Genomic DNA, 22,963 nt, shown 5'->3' on the forward strand with positions numbered 1-22,963 from the left:
GACCAAAATTTAGCTAGGTTACACAAAAAATTACTATAATGGACTCAATAAATGAACAGTAATTTAGCCCAAGATTTATTTATTGGCCAAATCTGGCCAGCCCCTTGGGTTGATTAAATATTATTTTCACTATAAACAATTATCTTTTCGCTGCTTGCTATTCCTCCATTGCAAAAGTACTGTAAAAAAAATATATCCGTTGTGAATATATAATCGTTGAAAGAATATGACTGTTGAAAAAATATATCAGTTGAAAGAATATGACAGTTATAAAATAAGATCGTTAGAAAATTATATACGTTAGGAATAATATGAACGTTATAAAATTAATTTGTACTTTTTAAATAATGAATAAATATTCAAATTATAATTAGAATTAAAATAAATGAAAAGGTCAAAATTAATATTTTAATAAAATAATAATGGATTTAGTGAGTCTGTTATTTGGTATTGTTAAAAAACTATTAGCTAAATTTATAAAAATGAATTTTAGTTAAATTTTGGCCAAACTTTTTGTTTGAGATTTCTTTAAAAAAAAAAAACAAACGTTGTGGATGGGATGTGTCACGAGAAAACAATTCGGGAGGTGTAATCGCAAATAGCTTACATCCCAGGGCCCAAACTGCAAAATTTAGTAAAAAGAGCGAAAAGAGAATGGCATTCCGGAGAATATCGGGAAAGGCGATCCGTTTTCTACTCCACGACCCAACGCCTATATAAAAACTTTTTCAGAATAAAAATCTCACTTAAAAAAAAGTTCAGCACAGTGTCCTCTCTCTAGATTTTTTCTCATTCCTCTCCGATCAGATATGAACTGTCTTCAGAATCTTCCAAGGCCTGCTTAAACATTTCCTTCATCCTCTGATTCTCTGCCTTTTCAACATATCTCTATCAGTTATTTTCTTAAAAATTTCTGTTTGTTTTCCTCTTTTCCAATTTCAGATCCTCTGCCTTGCCCTTGCAAAGCTTCAAAGGCCATTGGAGAAAGACTCCCTGCTCTGTCAATACACTGGTACACTCATATTCTACCACCTACGCGTGTTTCCATTATATATATATTCATAAATCCATATTTATTAGTATAATTGTATTCATGCATGTGTCTATGTACTCATGGAAAATTTCATGCTTTAATGCAGGGAGTGATGAGTAGTGCTGGTCTACAACGAAGTACGGCGGTCAAGGTAACTTCAGAATATATTTCCTGGTTTGGTTTTGCAACAGTTCTTAGTTTCTTTTTTTTTTGTTAGATTCGATTTATTGGTTGTACTTGTAGATTTTTTTTTTCTTGGTTTGATATATGTATGATTTTGTTAAGTGTGGTATTAGATCGTGTATTTTTTTTTCTGAAATATCTTGGGGATCTTTGATTTGGTCGAATATTGCTTTGTCTGCTTCTGGAAACACGTTCTTATATGATAAGGACAGAGTAGTACACTATCTTTGGGTCTTAGTGTCCTTTAGGGTTAGCCATTTTCAGGTTGATTGGGTGGAGCCAAATTTTGACGTTTCTACAACAGCGCGTGGCCTTCATAACATGGTAGGTTTCATGGTGCAATACATGGGCAAACCATTAAAACCCATGTTTACTTTGGAGTCTCCCCCCATGACGGATGGGACGAGTGATCCATTGTGCGTTTTTTTTCCCCATATAACTTGGGACGTTCTCTGTTATATGGTGCATAAAAGGGGTTGGGGCTTATGTAGGTTTCTTAGCTAGTAGTTAGAATGGGACGATGTGTTCTTTAGATGGAAATTAGTTTCCACTTTGTATTGTAGAAATCTGTCTTTTGAGATAACCTATCGGCCTATCAGATCAGTAATCATGCATCACAAATTGCTAGGATATTTGTGGCTTGTGCAAGGAAATTAATGAAAACCTCATGTGAAACAGTCATGAACTGATGGTGCTGTGTCTCAATTGTACCAGATAGTTGCTTTGAGCATGACTTATTGTTTTTGAGGCCATAATTTGCTATCCAGTGAGAAGTGATGATTTTAATATTTCAGTCACCATGCTGCTTGATTGCATTCAAGCTTTTCATGGAGAAGAACATTGACATCTTTTTTCGTAGGCAATATCGGGTCCCACGTCCAGTGCTGAGACAAGTGGTGCCAATGTAAAGGAGGAAAAGTCAGACACATATAGTAACAATATGACAGAAGCTATGGGTGCTGGTAAGTTCAGTTTGGCTGTTTTTCTAGCTTCACGAGACAATTTGGTTAACATATATTGTCTTTACATATTAAAGGTTGCTTATTGATTTGCATAATAGAAGTTTTGGGCTATGAGTGCTGAAAAGTTATATTATCCTCATGTTGTGTTAACTGTTAAGATATTCTGGCAACCTCTATGGATTGGCTCAAGTGGTGCGAGCCTTGGTATTGGTAGTATGCTTTCTACAAGTCTAAGCAAACAATTTCTAGGGGCCATCAGATTGGTGGTTCCCCATGAATTACCTGAGTTGCACTTGTGGGAAAGTCCTTGCCAAGGGCTTGTGCACCACTGGGATTGGTCGAGATTTTGTTTCAAACACCCAATGCTAATAAAAAAAGAAGATGTTCTGGCAGTCTAGGTGCCTGTGATTTTCTTGGCTAATCTGTATATTTGCCTAACCTTGGCATTCCTGCTTCCTCTCTCTCTCTCTGAGTCTCCCTAGTTGTATCTCATTATTCCCTTCTAACAAAGTCTGCTACAGTCTTGACCTACAGGCATGAAGTAGGAATGAACTACAACTTCATTCGTCCAGACTTGATTGTGGGATCATGCCTACAGGTAATCCTTTTTTTAAAAAAAAGTTTAATAATGTGAATAATTCTACATTTTTAAATAAACCATATGATTTTTGCTTCTTGCCACTGCTAATTTGCAGACTCCCCAAGATGTAGACAAACTTCGTGGTATTGGAGTGAAAACTATTTTTTGCTTGCAGCAAGATCCAGACTTGGAGTATCCAAACAAATTTTCTTGTTAAGGTTCCATTGGAGGTTGTAATTGATTTCTTGTATAGCTTTTACATGAAATATTAATTGCTAAATTGGTTACGATGGAGTGTGCGAGATAGCTACTGGAATGTTTGATTGAGCAAGATACATACTTCAAATTCCTTCACCAGTGCATCCAGATATTTTGGGGTTGACATTACTGCCATACAAGAGTATGCTAAAACATATGATGACATTGAACACCTGCGTGCTGAGATAAGGTTAGTTGTGTCGAGTGGTGGATATACCCATCAAAATTTTATGGTACTTGTGCTGATGTTTTAATTTCCTATACTGAAAGATGGTTACTTTGTCAACACTTTTATCCATCCATTTCTTTGTTGTATGGCAGTTTCAGCATTATAGAAGAGCTACAGCTGGCCCATCATCTAAACTTTCTCATACAAACGTGTTTTTTCTAACTCAAAATTTTTGCTATGGTTGATCTGCCCGAAATATTTATTGTGCAATGTGTCTGCTCGGTGCTAAAATCTCTTTATGTGAAAAATTGGTTTGGTTCTTATTTATACTGTGTATGTGCATGTAGCAATTATTGCTTCTTTCAGTGCTTTGTGTACATGTCATAGATGTGCATGTGAGCTCATGCCATTCTTTACTTTGTACTGCCCTAATGTTTGATGTAGCAGGGACTTTGATTCATTTGATTTACGGAAACGGCTTCCAGCTGTTGTTAGCAAATTATACAAGGCCATAAACCGAAATGGAGGTGTGACATATATACATTGCACTGCTGGACTTGGAAGAGCTCCTGCAGTTGCGGTATGCATGTCAGTTTCATTCCTTAAATGTGATTTTATTCTGACCAGCCATTCTTATTTTAGCTCTAATCTCGGGCATCTTCTGGAACTATTCTGGATGTTAAGGGGTGTTTGTAATGTTTAATTTTAAATACTCATCATCACATTCATGAAGGGCTACCCATATTATCTCTACATCTGTACCGATCCATGTTTGATTTTTCATTCATATTGTTCTGAAAATTTTGTCTTGAATTTCAGTTGGCATACATGTTCTGGGTTCAGGGCTATAGACTTGGTGAAGCTCACAAATTGCTGCAGGTAAACACTTATTTGTTTAATGTATTTTAAAACTGTTTTGTATCTTCTTATTAGTGAATATTCTGCACACTTGTATGTACTATGTCAAGAATATAGCAAACATCCAGTTAATAAGTTTTAATTGCGGACTTCCATAGGCATGACAGGAAGTGGGTGCATATTAGATTTCTTAACCAAGCTCATTAAATTTTGAGTTGGTGACATTTTTATTGAGTTATTGCTGTTGTTAACTTCAATAATTATCCGTAAATTATTGAAGATTATGATAAAAGAGGCCAATGAATGCCTTGATAGCCTCAAATCTTCACCATGTTTCTGAAATATCTCATTGTTTCTGGCCTTCAGAGCAAGCGGTCATCCTTCCCAAAACTGGATGCTGTAAAAAATGCGGCTGCTGATATTGTGAGTCATATCTCCCTTCTCATATATTACTGAGTGCGGTAGTGGCCTTAAATCTTATTCTGGTATCTGAACTTTTTGACTTATTATCATCCTTATCGACCATGGTCATTGGCAAAATTTCAAGTTGGATTCTCACTTGATACAGTTTTTTTTTTTTTTTCAGTGCTGGCCAAATAAACACAAATCATAAAGTAGATTATGCACTATTCACTAGAATTTTATTTAATAAAATTTGCTCAAACCTTTCCTTGTTTTCCAAATATTCACTGGCAACATGTGTATCATATTGTGTATTTGTTTTAAAATGAGATTAGCTTTGAAATTAGTTTTATGTAGTGAGTTTAAATCCTGATGATAGTCCTGTCTTTGGAGTGATAACTGGTTTTCTGTAGTTTATTATGATGTTTACCAATATTTACATTGATGAGGAGCATTAGGTTGTTCTATTCTTCTTTAATACTAGTCATTGATTGAGTACACTGTGGTGACGTAGGTATGCAGCAGAGGTTTTAAATTTATGAATGAAAATAATGTCTGTTTCTTAAGTAGCGCCGTTCCTCCTTTTATTTATTTATTTTTTTCCTGAGTGCCATAATTTAAAATATTATGTTGGTAATGTGATTTCTTGTGTGATGTTTAATGTCATTTTTTTTTTCTGAATGTGATGTTTAATTACATGCTCATTCATCATAAAAGCTTACAGGCCTCAGGAAGAAGGCTGTCACTCTAACATGGAAAGATCTTAATTGCTCAACGGTTGAAATATCTGGACTTGATATTGGATGGGGTCAGGTAATGGTCATCTACATACTATCAGTTTTGTGACTTACGACAATTTTTCGGGGATTCTTGATTAAAGCATTAAAAAAGGGGTTGCGTGGCTTTGTGTAAAATATGGAAATTCTTGAGCTTGTTTTGATCTATGAGTGTCTTGTATGTGGATTTCACTCTTTTAGGAACTTTTGCCATAGAAAGTATTTCGTCTTCATGTACGGGCAACTAGTAAAGCTACTCTGTTGTAGCAACATACAAATTTGTTTATTTTGTCTTGTCTAGCCAATGTAAAGGACAAATGGAGAAAGGTCTTCTAGTAAGTCCTCAGGATGTGGATTGGCATAGCTGCTTTGTTTTCTACCATTAGAATCATGATATATTTCATGTTAAAGCTTGTAGGGCTATGATTTCATGCTTCCTTTTTTAACAAATCCTTTTGTCTTGTGAACCTTTTGCAGAGATCGCCTTTACAATTTGATGAGGAACAGGGTTTGTGGATTCTCAGGAGGGAATTGCCTGTAAGTGTATTTCATGATAGGCCTTATATTTGTTCTTATAAAGGCGAAAACTTGCCAGTCCTCTGCATGTTGACGCTTGAGTCAAGTTTCTTGTGTTAGCAAGTGGTGTGCAACCAACCATCTACATGTTTTTAACTCAAGAAGCAAGAGCTATGGAAATGATTCTATTATGATATCCAAAGTTGTGCTCAAGAAATGCACCTAGAATCATCCTCGGTTGTACCAGTTGAACCTCGTCTCAAGATGTTGTATTTTGCAGGCACATATGTTAGGCTGTCTTTGGAGTTGATCGTGTAGAATTTGGATCTTCTTCTTTATACACACACTTATCACGAACACAAAATTGATCGGGATCCTTTCTGGATAATCTAACTTGGATTTGCTCAATTTTTTTTCTTCCCGATACACATACTCCCCCCCATCCCCACCACAAAAAAAAAGAAAAGAAAAGAAAAGAAAAGAAAAAAAGTGCTAACATTTGACATTTGCTTCAACAGGAAGGACGCTACGAGTACAAGTACGTTGTTGATGGTGAATGGACATGCAGTAAGAATGAGCTTTTAACCTCCGTCAACAAAGATGGATATATTAACAATTACATGGAAGTAAGTTCCAAATTTCTAGCCATGATACCCAGAAAAAAAGGGAGAGAAGGTTATCTAACTTGCGCCGAAGAAATGAGCTTTTGCATCCTGTGGATTGTTTGTATGTTTTCGTTAAAGGGATTATTTGATGTGGTCTGCAAATGAAAACAAAGTGATCTTTTGACGGAGACTCCATTCTCAAATTCATCCATGATTCATTTTATTCTTGTAAAGCTAGTATAGTATTTACTCCATTGGTGATCTCATTTTCTTCTCCTTTGCAGGTGTTTGATGATAATCCAGAGATTAGTGGGGAGCTGAGGAAGAGATTGACCGGTGATGATCCTGATCTCACAAAGCATGAACGACTGAAAATAAGACAGTTTCTTGAAGCTTTTTCTGATGATTTGCAGTAAATGGTGAAGGTAGTTTCAAGCTGTATAATGTTACCAATAATAGCATGAAGTCCTCCTGCTCCCACCATAAAATTAGAAGTGGGAAGAAAATAAAAGTATTTCCATGGAACGAAATAAAGTGAGAAGCCTTGTAGAAAGTATTTCCATGGAACAAACTTTGCTGTTCTGGGTTGGAAGCTCTTTCTGACGTTTGAGATGTAACCGTAACTCAAAACTATCGTGAATCAGTCCTTTTCTACAGAATTCTTTTGTTCAAATTAATCGAATTTGTATATATTTTGTATATATTTCTTTAGAATTTTTTTTTTTAAAATTTTATTCTAATCACGCTTATTATTTTTTAATATTAATCTCAGATCGAGTCTTATATTTATTTATAAAATATTATTTTTAAGTACAGTAAATGTAATAGATATTTGTTTTAATTTTGTTTACCGTTCGTGTTTGAGATTTGAGAAACAATTAATTTCTTTTAACGAAGAAGTATTCGGTATGAATAAATAAAGAATTATTGTGCAGAATATTATCAAGTATAATTTAATTTAAAAAATAAATTTTTAATTTTACAAATTAAATTTTACTATTTAAATAAGATGAATGGTATTACATTTTGATAATAAAATAACTTATAAATAAAATAAAGAGTAGTGTTAGATATTTTTTTTAATGAGGTTCATCATTAAAAAAAAAATTATATAAATTTTAAATATATTTATGTTTAAAGGAAATGTACAAATTTAAACACCTTAAAATTATAAATATTATTTATTTAAAATAATTTTTCTACTCTTATCTTTATATCTGTGAAGAGAAAAATAAAAAATAAAAATAATTTTAGGATGCAGGTGAATAGAATTTTTCTTTCTAAAATGAATGAACGTATATCAATTTATTAATAAAGAAAGTGGATGATGCGCTACTTGCCAGTCTGTATCTATCCTATACGCGCGTTGTGGAAGATTGATTTTCCAAGAAAATAAACACAGAAGTGGCAAGAGAAGAGCGAAAAGAAAATGAAATAATTATAATAATTAAAAATAAAGATCAATAATTTAGAAAGATTACATGTTTAGATTAGAAATTCACTTTAATTTATTTCAATTCATCTGATTTTATTATTATAATTCATCTTAATTTATTTCAATTCATCTCATTTTATTATTATAATTTTTTTAAATTTACGTTTAAAATATAATAAAAAATATAATATTTTTAAATCTTAAAATAATAATAATATTAAAAATTAATATTTTATTTTATTTTACTGTTCAACGCAATCACTGAGTTCGTTCATTCACATTGGTCGTTGGCGAACTCCGATGCCAACTCTCACAAGTCCCGTGTCAACTCTCTCTTCCGATTCCCGTCTCTAAGCTCCTTCGACCTTTTTCCTCACTTTCTCGAGAGTATTCTCGCATGAGACTCAACTCATCTCCATCTGACTCCCTCCACAATGGCGGAAGTGTCGGTGGTTCCGGCACTGATCTGGCCTTCCAGTCCATCCGCGATCGCTTCCCTCTCAAGCGGAACTCCAGCCACCACCACAACCGTTCCAAGTCTGACTCTGATCGTTCTCCGCCTCACCGCGCCCGATCTCACCACGGCCGTTTCAACCGCAAGGGCTTCCTCTGGCTTAAGGGAAGGTCGGCGTTCTATTCCGTTGTAATTATCGCGGTGTTCCTGTTCGCGATGGCCTCGATGGTGCTGCAGAGCTCGATAACATCGGTGTTCAGGCAGGGAAGCGAGAGAGGGAGGTCTCTGAGGGAGGGATTGAGGTTCGGGAGCACGTTGAAGTTCGTGCCGGCTGTGGTTTCGCGGAGAGATGGACTCGATTCGTTGCGATCGGAACCGAGGATTGGGGTTAGGGCACCGAGGCTCGCTCTAGTGAGTTCGGTTTTGGAATTTTATATTTGGCGTGGAGTTTGTTTTTATTATTTGATTCGAACTTTATTTGCTTCTCGATAGAAAATTTCATTCACGAGCCAATTGCAGATACTAGTGTTTTTTCAAGCATCCTATCGATGAAAATGAATAACGGCTAGTTGTGGCTTCAGTACTTTTTTTTATAAGTATTTGCGACTTCAGTTCTCCTAGAATGGAATTTTTCTTTCTTCCCATATATTTGGTTCGTGCATTGGAATCTCGAAGCCGCATTGGCTATGCCTAGGTCTCGTCAATAAAATTCTTATTTACTAATCAAAAAGAAAAATTCAAACCCGCATTGATGCTTTATTTGGTTTCTGGGAAAACTGAAGACAAAGATAAGACATTGCAATTTTGATTTGATGTCTCATGATAATGGTTTTTACAATATGAACTGGGCTGCATAAATCTCCCCAAGTTTGTGACCACCCTAGCAAAATGGTCGGAGTTAGTTTGTAATACATGGAGTCCTTATATAGTAAGGAAGTTGCAAAGGCCACTAGGGTTTTATATTTTTAATATTCTAAATGAAGTTACAAGTATAGCAGAAAAATGCTTATTTTCCGGGCAAAAAATGAAAAGGAGGGTCACCATGGATTGTTGTTGAAATAAGCAATTTTAAAGCAAAAAGTAAATCCAAAAGTTTAACTTATTTTTAAAGCAAAAAGTAAATCCAAAAGGTTAAACTCATCTCCCTCCTAGACTGGAAATCAATATCGATGGCAGGTCAATTGAAATAAAAATTAACCTATTTGATTGAATTGACCTTCATAACTGTCAATAAACATCTTGATATCATAGAAGCATTCCTTCAAGTTTATAAATTTTGGAACCAGCTTGTGCCTATGATCTTTGTGGTTGTAATGCTATCTCAGATAAAATTCCTCTTTGTTTGTGACCCTTATGGTTCCTATTGTCATACCTGTATGTTTAAGCACGCAGTGGCTTGTCTTTGGGATGCAATTTTCTGGTGAACTAATTAACTTAAATATCTTGAGGTTTAGAAGTAGATGATATTGATAATTTTGGTTAGTTCAGTGCTTAACACTTCATTGATCAGAATGTGGAGGCTAACTGCATCAGTATCTTTCAAAACCAAACTCTGCATGGGGCTTTTTTCCTGCATTAAAATGATTTCACTTTATAAATCAAATATTCTTTTTTTGGATGTGGGAGCTGAGGAGCTCAAAAGATTTTTCATCAATACTCTTTTATCTCAGACTGTCTCCATAGACTTCAATGGGCTAAATTGACATGATTTTCTTGTATCTTTATCGTCTAGAGAGGCATGTCTATTATATACTTCCTGTGTACTTGATATGCACTTGCTAATGAAGAATTATTTTTTATAAAAAAACTTTTTTTCGATGAATGTCAGATCTTAGGAAACATGAAGAAAAATCCAGAGTCCTTGATGTTGATTACAGTGATGAAGAATTTACAGAAACTAGGTTATGTGCTTAAGGTGAGTGGTTTTTACATTCTGTATTATTTATATGATCACTGTTGTATGTACAATCAATTGTTTCTCGATTTATGAGAGAAACATGTTTAAACACTTATTTAATGTGTTGTTGCAGTTAGGTGTGAAAGGGGCGTGTTGGTAAAAGTTTATGCACTGATCCTTCACTAAGATATATCATTTTATAAATATAATTGGGGGCATCGAGCTTTTTAATGTTCTGAACAATATTTTCCAGCCTATTAGATTTCAAGGAATTTTGCTTCTTTTCTCCTTCTTCTTGCTAATTGGGTGTAGCCTTTATATGCATCCTGTGTACTCAGGTTGTGCCCCTTTGGGCTTCTAATAAAGTTTGCATTACATATAAATAGTGTTTTGAGCCTCCAGTTCTGAAAAGCTTATGCATTCTCACAATGACAGATTTTTGCAACAGAGGATGGACAAGCACGTTCAATGTGGGAGCAAATTGGTGGACAGCTTTCGATTTTAAGTCCTGAGCGATATAGTCATATAGATTGGTTAATGTATGTTTGCTTTTTATTCTTTTGGTGGGTGGGGGTGATTCATTCTAGGGTTTTTTTTTTTGGGGGGGGGGGGGGCTTTATGGCTCTATATTAAGTTCAATTTATTCTTGGTCAGAGACATCTTTTGACATCATTGACTACTAGTTTGCTTGTGCATGGAATGTTGAAGATCTGTTCTTTTTCTACAGTTTTGAAGGCATCATTGTTGATTCTCTCGAAGTGAAAGAGGCAATTTCAAGGTTTGTTGAGATTCTTTATTAGTTCACTAGAGCTTATTCCAAGACTTCTTCTCTTGTATTATGCTTGATGTGCTTTGGGCATTGCACCATTTACTTTTGTAGACCTCTCCAAAATACGAGATACTTCCTGTGTTTGATGACATGAACTTTTGGGACTTTTGATCTCAGTTGCACTTCAAATGACATTAAATGCAAGTGCACTTATATGGGAAGAAACATGAAACTTCTAGTTTCACTTTTGACTATGGTGTAATTTGACAGAAGTGTTGTTTTCAGTTACATCTCCCTCTCACTAGTTTTTATAAACAGAAGAAATATATCCATTCTGTTACTTTAGTTAAGATGCTATGATGAGTTTTATATGCATGCAGCCTTATGCAGGAGCCTTTTTGTTCAGTACCACTCGTATGGATAATTCAAGAGGATACACTTGCAAATCGTCTTCCTGCGTATGAGGAAATGGATTGGAAGCATCTTGTTTCTCATTGGAAAACTGCTTTTAGTAGAGCTAGTGTCGTTGTGTTTCCAGATTTCACTTTGCCGGTAAGTCTGCCATCTTATGTACACACATATCTTCCTACCATACTTCATTTCTAAAGGGGTTTTTGTTGGATATTCTTTTCCTGTTTCTTTAATTTCTTCCTTCCTGTTGTATCAGATGTTATACAGTGTGCTTGACACTGGAAACTTCTTCGTGATTCCTGGATCACCAGTAGATGTGTGGGCTGCAGAAAGCTACAGCAAGACCCAGTCCAAATACCAATTAAGGCAGGACAATGGATTTACTAAAGATGATCTGCTGGTCCTAGTTATTGGAAGTTCTATATTCTACAATGACCTATCGTGGGACTATGCTGTAGCGATGCATGTCATAGGACCACTGCTAATAAAGTATGCAAGGAAGAATGATTCTGGAGGCTCCTTTAAATTTGTGTTTCTGTGTGGTAATTCCACTGATGGGTATGATGATTCTTTACAGGTATCAGTTGCTCATTGGTGCATTATTATAGATTGTGCTCTTACTGTTATTATATCACTCTTTTACCTTATTCAGCTGCTCTTTAAACCTGCAATTGCCATTCTTTCCAAATAAGTGAATGACACTTTTACCTTATTCAGCATAATGGCTGGCATATGTCCAATAAGCTAAACAATTGCAGCTCAATGTTGTAAAGTTCGCCTCAACTTTTTAATTGGATGAGATGCATTTCAACTAGTCTATGATTTGATCACAATGTATATATGCAATTTTCTGCTTAAATTTAGTTTCTAATTCAGTCTATTTAACTTTAGTGGTTTGTGAAACTGAACAGCTTAATATCTCTTCTGTTTTCAAAGCCTAGTAAGGAAATTCTGGAAGCACTTGATCGTTGAAACTTACCATTTGTAATACCTTAATAAATATATACAAGCATTCACAAAATATAATTATTTTCTTTTTTGTTGAATGAGTAATATACAAGAAAGGAGAATAATCTATTGAAGCCTTGGAAAGATGAAGATAATTTATCACATTACGGTGCCAATCAAAATTACCTTGTGTATGGTCAATCTTTTTATGTTTGCAACTCATCCCATGACATCATTTTGTAGCTTGAGTATTCTCTGTGGATTGTGAATTGATTCTCTAACTTTTCTTGTAGGGGGTGGCTTCACGTCTAGGACTTCTTCATGGTTCTGTAAGGCACTATGGCTTGAATAGTGGTGCAAACAGTGTGTTATTAATGGCTGACATTGTTCTCTATGCTTCCAACCAAGATTTACAGGGTTTTCCTTCTTTACTTATCCGAGCCATGACCTTTGGAATCCCTGTTGTCGCACCCGATTTGCCCATCTTCAGAAAATATGTGAGTTCATTCAAGTTGTTTCCCACTTGCTTCAATGATTGCTTGAGTTTACAGGGGCCGCTACATTTCTCTTTCTTACATTTGTGAGGTGGTCCTTGAAATAACAGGTTGTTGATGGTGTGCATGGGATATTTTTTCCAAAACATAACCCTGACGCTTTGATGACGGCTTTCTCACTCTTGATTTCAAGTGGAAAACTCTCTGAGTTTGCTCAAGCAGTTGCTTCCTCTGGAAGACTGCTTGCTAAGAACATGCTGGCATCAGAATGCGTAACTGGTTTTGCAAGGATACTGGAGAATGTACTCAATTTCTCATCAGATGCCATGCTGCCAGCTCCTATTTCTCAGCTTCAGCAGGGAGCATGGGAGTGGAATCTGTTCAGGAAGGAAATAGAATTGAGTACTGGTGAGGAGCAAATCAGTGATGGGAAGGCTACTTTCTTTGGGAAGATTAGCGTTGTTCATGCCCTTGAAGAAGAGTTCACCAATTTTGTTTATTCAACAAATGCCTTTGAGAATGGAACTGGGATTCTGCCACAAGATATCCCCACTAAACTAGATTGGGATGTTTTAAGGGAAATAGAGAGCTCTGAAGAAAATGAGAGGGTAGAAATGGAGGAGGTATGGCGTTTTATAATTATAGTGCCTTCTTTGCTCAACCTCCTTAAAATAATAAAGATAGCTGAATCATTGAGTTATTTTCTTGATCTGTAGCTTGAAGAAAGAGTGGAGAGAAACATTGGGGATTGGGATGAAATTTATCGTAACGCTCGAAAATCTGAAAAACTTAAATTTGAAGCAAATGAAAGGGATGAGGGAGAGCTTGAGAGGACTGGTCAGCCGGTGTGTATTTACGAGATTTACAGCGGAGCTGGGTCCTGGCCTTTCTTGCACCATGGTTCTTTGTATCGTGGTTTAAGTCTTGTGAGTTCCTTTTATCTGTATGGTAATATTTTTCCATTCAATGTTTCCTTTTTTCAGTGAATGTTTGATGAAACTAACTTGTTTGTTATTTTCTCCCGAATATAAGTTGAAGTTGAAAATGATCAATTTGTTATAATGAACTTGATTCATATATTAAAACAATCAAACATTGAATCTGGCAGTCTTCAAGAGGACGGAGGTTGAGATCAGATGATGTTGATGCAGTTGGGCGGCTTCCCATTTTGAATGACTCTTACTATCGGGATATTCTCTGTGAGATTGGGGGGATGTTCTCTATTGCAAAAAGGGTGGATAACATTCACGGAAGACCTTGGATTGGGTTCCAATCATGGCGTGCTGCTGGTAGGAAGGTATTTCTTGTGGTGGCAAAATTTTCCTTTGAATATTTAATTATTTCTAGTTATGCGTATGAAATAAAGGTTTTCAAAATTTTCTATCTGAAGTGACCCTTTCAACAGAAGAATTTTATTCTCCTATTACCAGAAAAACATTTAATGAAAAAAAAAATAGTTTTCATAGGGAAAAATTACTCTACTATTTTCAAAAAATGCTGCTGAACCTTGGTATATTCTACTTCAAATTTTACCATTTGCATTATTTTAATGACTTTTTTGGCAGGCTTCACTGTCCTTAAAAGCTGAAAAGGTTTTGGAAGAAACAATACAAGATAACACTAAAGGAGATGTTATATACTTTTGGGTGCGCTTGAACATGGATGGAGCTACCGGAAGTAATGGCGTGCTCACTTTTTGGTCAATGTGTGACATCTTAAATGGAGGACACTGCAGGCATGTGTTTAGTAGTAGTTGTATATGATTGTTACTTAAAGAGAGGTCAAGGAATTGTCTGACCCGCTGATGTCCATTTGTGTTCATCTGTGGTATGGGAAGGTTTTGGTTATGCAAGTCTTGTTGTCTGTTGGTTTTATATAAGTGAAGTAATGGCTGCTAATGGTGTACTTGGTACCAATTTGATGATAGAATGGTTTTGAGTTGCCATTGGAATTATGTATGCAATAAAGCTGCAGACTGATGACCTTTAAACCCTGCAGTTGCTTTAAGCATGCATGGAAAGGGCAAGTCTGTAATAGTGATTAGATTGGGGATAAGAAAGGGTAGTGGTTTGCCATTTTCGCAAACCCGTTGTAATTGGACTAGCCATGTTGGCTATTGTGTACCATGTACCCCAATTATGGGTCTCATTTCTTTTTTCTTTGAGAGATGCTAAAATCATGGGTGGTTTTTACGTGATTTTCATGGGCACACATACACGAACGGTGCCCGTGAACCGTAAACTAGCTAGCTCGGGCACTGTTCATGTGTGTGTGCCCATGAAAATCACGTGGAACCACCCGTGATTTCAGCATTAGTGTTTTTCTTTTCTTTTTTGTTTGGTTATAGAAGATGGATGTTGTTTCGGTGTAACCTTTTTTTAATTCATATGCTTATAGGTCTGCTTTTGAAGATGCATTCCGCCAGACGTATGCATTGCCAATGCATGTAGAAGCTCTACCACCCATGCCAGAAGATGGTGGCCACTGGTCTGCTCTTCATAGCTGGGTGATGCCAACCCCTTCCTTTTTGGAATTCATCATGTTTTCCCGGTAATTTGCAGAGAATCAGGATCTGAAATATTTGACCTTTCAGTTTTCAATTTCATCTTAGCATCTTAGCAAAACACATTATATTGAGGGCAGATTTTAAATGAAAGCAATTGAGGTTTTCTTACTAAATTGCAGGATGTTTGCTGATTCTCTTGATTCCTTGCACACCAATCCCACAAAAAACAATATGTGCTTACTGGGATCCTCAGCGCTCGAGGCAAGTAGTAAGGGCATGGATTTATTTGATTTTCAGGTCTTGGCATGAGCCTAATATAACTCACTTAGGTTTGTTTAATGATCAACAGAAAAAGCACTGTTACTGCCGCATATTGGAACTCCTGGTCAATGTGTGGGCATATCATAGTGGGAGGAAGATGGTATATATAGATCCACACACTGGTTCACTGGAAGAGCAGCACCCAATCGAACAACGCAAGGGATTCATGTGGGCGAAATATTTTAATTTTACTTTGTTGAAGAGTATGGATGAGGATTTAGCAGAGGCTGCGGATGATGATGACCATCCACACAACATGTGGTTGTGGCCATTAACAGGGGAAGTACATTGGCAAGGAATTTATGAGAGGGAGAGGGAAGAGAGATATAGGCTGAAGATGGACAAGAAGAGAAAAACAAAAGAGAAACTGTTTGAAAGGATGAAGCATGGTTACAAGCAGAAGTCACTTGGAGGATAGAAAGCATGTAATCTGAACCACTCAAGTATAATTCTGGAACTCCTAACACTGTAACACGGTTACTGAAACCATTTTTCAAAGATCACGAACTGGAAAAGGCATTTGCAGATTGAGGTGAAGCTTAATTCTTTCGAGCAGCATCAGGGTAGTCATGAAGAATGGTTGTTCCTACTTTTAGTTTTACTGAATATACATACACTAGGGAAGTGGGGCAGAGATAAGCAGATTACCACCCGTAGCCAGCCAGCTCGCTAGCTTTCGAGTCCTTTTTACTCTCTAGCCAGCGCAGAGGACAGTAGGTTTTGAGGGGTACCCGACCCACCTCCATTGAAATTCTTTTTCTTTTCTTTTTGCTCATTCAAAATATTCCAATTTAGTGAGTAAAGATATGCATTCTTTCATTAATGTATATTTCATTCTACGAAAGCAATGGCAATTTTGATTAGGATAATGGTTGCCTTCATGCTTGGAGCGGGATCTGTTCTGATTATTGATTTTACTGCCTCTCATTTGCAGTTGTGGCCTGTGGGGTTATATATATATTATTATATCTAGTTAAAAATATATGTTTGTGTGCTTTCAGCAAGATTTTCCAGCATTCGATGATCATCAATTCACGAACTCAACAAACATGTGTTTGCCCATTTTGCTTTTCTACCACCCCAAACTCATTGTAAGTTGCGTTGTGGTTCTCTCTTCTTTGGGGGGACCTGATTGCGGGCAGAGTTCCTGGGCAATGTTCCTAAATAAATGCGAAAGAATGTCCGGGCCCTTTAGAATTGTTAATCCCGCTTATCGGTTCGGACATATTTTGTCTTTGTTTGATTTGCCCCGTTTGAGCTAATACAAATTATCAAACACGATATAACCGATTACTATTAGAGAAATAATATTTGTAGTTATGGATTACGTAAGAGTCACGTAATTTTTTTTAAAAAAATAAGTAAATACTAGATCTACATGAAAAAAAAAAAAATTTAATAATAGATCTCGCTTTTTCAAAACGATTGTGTATGTAGTAGCATTACTCTACTACTACTACTACTACTACAATATTTATCACCATTTTGTCCTTAATTATAATCGTGCACCTCACATATTATATAATAAGAAATGATGTTTGTAGTCATAGAGTGCGCAAACAACATATTTTTTTGAAAAAAGTGAGCAAATATGATATTCACATAAAAAAAATTAATTTTTAATATTGAGCCCTATTCTTTTTAAAGATGATTGTACAGTACTTATAAAATTCATGACTGTATCTAATATTACTCATCGATAGAAGAGATAATTAGCTGCAGAAAGGGGCATCACTTTCGAAGGAACCAAACACACACTGCATCACTCTGAAACGAGTGAAGAACCCCTTTCCAAACTAGAGCCCTTAACTTTTACTCGGCCCAATGGCTTGCATTTGCAATGGTCCGGGCTCTAGGAAATGGGTACTGTACCCAGGCCCAATTGTTGCACCATAAAACTCGCACACCACTTAAAAATATAAAGATAAAAAAATAAAATTATATATTTTTAAGTAGTGTGTTGAATGTGAGATTTATGTCTATAATTTTTACTTAAAAAATATCTCTAGTCAGAACTTATTTGGTGGGGGAAATGATATGAAACGATGGGACATAAATTTTATTGAATGTTCGTGAGGAGGGAGGGACATGAATTATGTCCACTAACTATACGGTGCATGTTGAAAGCTGGCATATTTATTTCTTTCACACGAAGTAAATGGTGAATAAAGTAATTGAGATCGAACCACTTTTTTTTTTTTTTTTTTTTGGTTTTAATGTTTTTGTACGTACGTCGTACGTATAGGTAGAGATGAGTGCATGAGCAATTACAAGTTCACGGTCTGGACGTGAGTTGGTTGTTATTACGCGCTGTCTTTTAGCTCACTGTAATTATTGCATTTATAATAAATACAGTAGATACGCATTCAGTATGAGACAGTAATTTCCGGACGTTTCCATTTTAGTTTGTGTTTGGTGAAACATTAACCATTATTATTAATGTTTGCCAGTTTATGGTTTTTTTTTTTTTTTTTCAAGTAGCCCAGCAATGATTTTTTTTTATTTTTATATATTTTTTAATATTTTTAAAAAATAAAATAAAATATATAAACAGTTAAAATCAGAAGACAAACTCAAGAGACATACTAGCATTTCTTTTTCTTTTTTATCAAGAGCTTTGCTACGTACTAATCATCATTTCCACACGCTACACTTATTTTTATTTTATTATTTTTAAACTAATTATTTTTTCTACTAATAATCCATATATCTTATATTTGGTAAGAGAAAAAAAATTTAAAAAAAAGTGTAATATGTGGTGTATTATGGAGATAATGAATAAAATTTTTCTTTGATCATTATTGGTCTGTCTTGATCTCATATTCTTAGTCAGAATAATACTATTTAAACTTTTGAAGGCTTTTACACCACACACTATCTATATATAAGTATAATTTGATTTATAACATTCACAGTTTAAAATTAAGTGATATATATCACGTATATATACAGTATGTGGTATAAAGATCTTTAAATATAATTTTTTTTTTTAGCTTACTCTAATCTCTTAATAAATAAAAAATAAAAGCTAATTTCTGAATAAAAATAAAAAAAGAAAAAGTGGTAGAAGAAGTATATATAGTAGCTAGCTAGCTAGCATGTTAATAATAATTAATTAGAAGATAAGGGTCGGTAAGATTCAGGGAAAGTACTTGAGGAGGCATGCAGGTCTATAATTAATGTTACTGATTTCTTACAGTACTCAATTTTGTTGGTCATAAATCTTTGTGAATAAATAGCTTTTATGTATTGATATTGAATATTGATGATTCCTGGTAATTTCATTTAATATTGCTGATCTAGGGCAACAGACTTGCACAGTAATTACTGTTGATATTGGAGATCAGAAACTGATAGCTAGCTAGGGACACACGTACACCACACAGTTAATGTGTATACCTAGACGGCTGGACACATTCCTGAAGATTGTGGAGGGCTCTAGCTAGCTAGCTAACTAGCTGTGTTACGTTCATGAGCTGCAGTTTATAAGTTAAATAATTACCAGCTTTTCAACGATTAATTTGCATGCGGGTTAATTAGGTTTTCCCTCATTACAGAAATTAAAGTGTACGTTTTGATATATATATATATATATTGGTATTAGCAATTACTCACGTACATATATATATAGCTTTTTTTCCTTTTTATTTTCTTGATTCTTTTCCCATTTATTCCTATTGATCCTCTTAGCAGACTGATTGGCATGCTTAATCACATGTTAGCTATCAAACAAGAAATCTTGTAATAAAGTTGAATCAGGCTGCGTTTAAATGTTGAGATAATCTCAAATGATTCGAGTTGATTTATGAATAATAGATTTTATAGATTCCATACATTAAGATGTATTTGAATATAATTAAATAAGTTGGATCATATATGTGTTTAAATGTAGAATTGTGCTATACTCATCGAGGATGTAGCCCAATGATGGGTCCCGATAAGGCCATTTGACCTTTTTTTATTTTTTTGTCATTCATTTTTTTATATTCTTAAATATTTTTAAAAAATCACAAAATTATTAAAAAATATTTATTTAATCACAAAATAAAAAATAAATAAATAAAAGTGTCGGGAGAATTCATCGGGACATTATCTTGGTGACTTTATATATATAGCTAGCCTACATAGAGCAGCTATATATAGCTGCTTAATTGCTTTCAAGTTCGCATTACCATTATCTCGGAGTGCATAGAAGTGTGTCAACCCAATCATGCATGTCATCATGATAATGACCAAGTTGGCCGTAGAATCATCCATCATCCATCCATGCATCTATATAATTGATAGTACTGTTGGCCACATCACATGTCTAGCTAGCTAATTTAAATTTATGAATTTTAGAAAAAAGTAATTAAATGCATTAATCTATTAATTTTAGAATAATATTATTCAAAGAAGAAACAATTTATATATTATACAGTCCATTTTATACTGTGGCCGTTGCATGCATAGAATTCCATGCTAGCTAAATATGGTACGTAGATGGACGGGATTTATTCAAGGCTAGCTAGCTTTAAATATGCATGCATGGATGGTATCCTATGCAACCTAGAGATCGATGTTGTGCCGTTTTGTAGAGACAGATCGACGGCCTTGATCACCTCAAAGCTCATGATGATCAGCTAATTAAATGGGAGCTAGGGTACTGTAATTAAAGATCAGATATATCTTAAAGACTCAGATTATATATGCCAATATATATTTAATGTATCAAAGGAAAAATCATTTGAGGTTTGAATGCCAATATATATTTAATGTATCACCCCTACTGCATGCATGATTAATATATTAAAGATCATTCTTAATTTTGAAATCTATATAACTGCATGCATGCATGAATTATCTTCTCACCATGCATTATATATATAAATATAGCTGGTAGAAAACAATCGGAGGGACACTCTTAATTTATGTAGTATTTAATTATTTTAATATATAGTTGACTCAAAATTTAATAAAATTAAATCATTCAAAAATATATAATAATAAAATAAACTTAGCATTTATATATAACGTACGTAGTAAGAAATATATATAGTTATGTTTGTGTGTAGAATCGCATTGCAGAATGCAAATAATCCGGCCTTAGTACTGACGCAGCCCAGTTAATTTTATCTTTAAACGCCATACCCAGCTCATTTTCCTAATAAGATACAGGCATCTCTCTCTGATCTCTCTCTCTCTCTCTCTCTCTGTATATATATTGCCTTAGAACGCACGCCTTCCATTTCCATAGCCCACACATCTCACCTGATCCATTTCCATAGCCCTTCACAAAATACACGACGACGACGACGACGATCATGTCCACCGACGTCGAACTCTTGAACGACTTGTCGAAAATCCGACTACTCACGGTCGAGATCACTAGAACAACGGCACAAGCCTCCGAGGATATTAGTGCCGACGTAGTCTTTGAGCCACAAAAGGACGACGACAACAAGTGCCGGACGCCGACATCCAAGGAATATAGAGTTCCCGAGATCCTAGTTTGTCCCCCGGCTCCACGGAAACCGAGAAGTGCACCCTCATGCAAAAGAAAACCGTCCGTCGACCTTCAGTTCTTCGAAATCGTGAACCGTGAAGAGGTCGATGCATTTTTCAGGTCGAGCTTCGAGAACGTGTCCGGTATTACATCCGTCAAGATCAGGAGCTGCTGCCCATGTAAATGAATCAATGATCGCCGGCTGCTTAATTAGAAAAATATTATAAATACAAAGGGATCTCACACACTAATAATAGTGGCTCTAGTAGTATGCCACATCTTCTCTTCTTCTTCTTTTCCCTCAGCTCGACTGAGAGAAGAGACGTTGGCCAAGACGAGGATGTCGGCGAGTGACAACGACATCGAGAGGGGCAGCAGCGACTATGATGATAGAGGTGAGGGTGAAGGGCGACGTCGGCGAGTGGCGAGGAAGGTGAAGGATGTGGCAGCAACATCGGCGAGGGGCGAGGAAGCTTCGATGACGACTTTGGTGAGAGGCAACGACATCGACGGCACCGGGAGAAGGGAAAGGGGAGGAGGGGAGAGGCACGAGGAGGTAAGGAAAAAAAAATGTATGGGAAAGGAGAAAAAGAGAGGAAAAAAAAAAGAAGATACGTAACATATTGATAGTATGTTATATCAGTGTGTTCATTTGTGGGTCACTTTGTGTCTCTAATAGTCTTGTTTAATTAAGGTTGAAACTTTTACGCAACTATATATTGTTTATTTATTTTTATAATTTATTTATTTATTTATTTTTATTGTTGTTGTATTTTTATTTTTAGTTTTCAAGTTCTGGATGTAGGTGCCACGTTCATATAGTCCACATAATCAATATATAAAATAGAAAAGGAAGTTGGGGAAGGGTGAAGGAAGGAGAGAGCATACATTTTTTCTATTATATATATATAACACCTATTTTTTTTTTTTTATAGATGGATAAGGTTAGATAAAAAATAATGAAAATTAAATAAATCAATTATACTAATTAGCTTACATAATAAATTAAATATGGTAAAAAATAAGTTGTGATATTATCATACATATTAAAATATTCTAAATATTCTAATATTCTAATATATCCCAACACTATATATAATGGACTTCGAGGTAGTACTCATCATGCTATAAACTACATTCATTGAGTCATGCGACCTTCTTTTTCATTTTGGGTGTTAACGTTTTTTAGCTGGATTAATTACGTGACATGGTTTCTTCTTGTTAATTATTAATTAGTATATATATGATCATGATCAGGTGAAAGTACGATTTTGCTGATAAACGCGCGTTGATCATCATCATTAATTGGTAGATGAGGTTTGGTTGCTAGTTTTGTTTTATTATTTTCTCAAGAAGATTTTATATATATATATATATATATATATATATATATATATATATGAGATCATGATCACGTACCTTCATTATGAGTTATTTTACTAGTACGTACGTACCTGGTTAAGATGGATGATCTAATGTTTGAAATACTTATGTTGAGTGATTTAAATCATGGCCTCATAAGTTTTTTTATTTTATTTTTATTTTTTTAATTTTTTTAAGTTTTTTTTTAACATTCTTAATCATTAAAGAAAAAATTTTAAAAATATACAATTTCATTAATAGTCACATCCTTAGCCATTAAGTAAAAAAAAATAAAAAGAACAATAAATAAGTGATAGGAAGTAGTAAGTCTATCATTATCCTTAAATATTATATATATTTATATATATATTTATTTATTAGGATTGCATGTAAAATAGCGCAGATGAATTAACAACTTACGGTCTGTCGTCGACAAATTAACTTGATTTGCAGGAGAGATCATGCAGATCAGGGATTCAGGGGGTTGTATTGATCAGAACCACAAAATGATAAAGTGATCTATATATAGTACTTGTGCC

At 35.0% G+C, this 22,963-nt stretch overlaps 2 protein-coding genes across 2 annotated transcripts; both read left to right on the forward strand.

Moving 5' to 3' along the window:
• The first annotated feature begins 741 nt into the window (after window positions 1–741).
• Window positions 742–7,019, forward strand: LOC109011351 (phosphoglucan phosphatase DSP4, amyloplastic-like). Its single transcript, XM_018992513.2, has 14 exons — window positions 742–835; window positions 943–1,012; window positions 1,140–1,184; window positions 2,076–2,178; window positions 2,700–2,776; window positions 2,874–2,950; window positions 3,126–3,206; window positions 3,633–3,765; window positions 4,005–4,064; window positions 4,410–4,466; window positions 5,163–5,258; window positions 5,699–5,758; window positions 6,256–6,363; window positions 6,627–7,019. The coding sequence occupies exons 1-14, from the start codon at window positions 810–812 to the stop codon at window positions 6,756–6,758; spliced, it is 1,125 nt and encodes a 374-aa protein (XP_018848058.1). The 5' UTR covers window positions 742–809; the 3' UTR covers window positions 6,759–7,019.
• A 1,029-nt stretch (window positions 7,020–8,048) lies between these two features.
• Window positions 8,049–16,458, forward strand: LOC109011350. The gene is made up of 14 exons (XM_018992511.2): window positions 8,049–8,642; window positions 10,060–10,146; window positions 10,564–10,667; window positions 10,856–10,906; window positions 11,278–11,449; window positions 11,565–11,885; window positions 12,550–12,753; window positions 12,861–13,373; window positions 13,467–13,676; window positions 13,859–14,047; window positions 14,316–14,485; window positions 15,148–15,300; window positions 15,436–15,517; window positions 15,606–16,458. Exons 1-14 carry the CDS (start codon window positions 8,175–8,177, stop codon window positions 15,993–15,995), a joined length of 3,114 nt encoding a protein of 1,037 aa, XP_018848056.2. The 5' UTR covers window positions 8,049–8,174; the 3' UTR covers window positions 15,996–16,458.
• The last annotated feature ends 6,505 nt before the right edge of the window (window positions 16,459–22,963 follow it).

This window comes from Juglans regia, chromosome 12 (assembly GCF_001411555.2).
Source record: "Juglans regia cultivar Chandler chromosome 12, Walnut 2.0, whole genome shotgun sequence".
In the NCBI taxonomy this organism is placed as follows: Eukaryota; Viridiplantae; Streptophyta; class Magnoliopsida; order Fagales; family Juglandaceae; genus Juglans; species Juglans regia.

Coding starts and splice junctions, on each gene's coding strand:
- LOC109011351 (XM_018992513.2), top strand. CDS start 810: ATGAACTGTCTTCAGAATCTTCCAAG. Junction 4,065..4,409: donor AAGCTCACAAATTGCTGCAG/GTAAACACTTAT, acceptor TCTGGCCTTCAG/AGCAAGCGGTCATCCTTCCC. Junction 6,364..6,626: donor ATATTAACAATTACATGGAA/GTAAGTTCCAAA, acceptor TCTCCTTTGCAG/GTGTTTGATGATAATCCAGA.
- LOC109011350 (XM_018992511.2), top strand. CDS start 8,175: ATGAGACTCAACTCATCTCCATCTGACTCCCTCCACAATGGCGGAAGT. Junction 12,754..12,860: donor TGCCCATCTTCAGAAAATAT/GTGAGTTCATTC, acceptor TTGAAATAACAG/GTTGTTGATGGTGTGCATGG. Junction 14,048..14,315: donor GGCGTGCTGCTGGTAGGAAG/GTATTTCTTGTG, acceptor CTTTTTTGGCAG/GCTTCACTGTCCTTAAAAGC.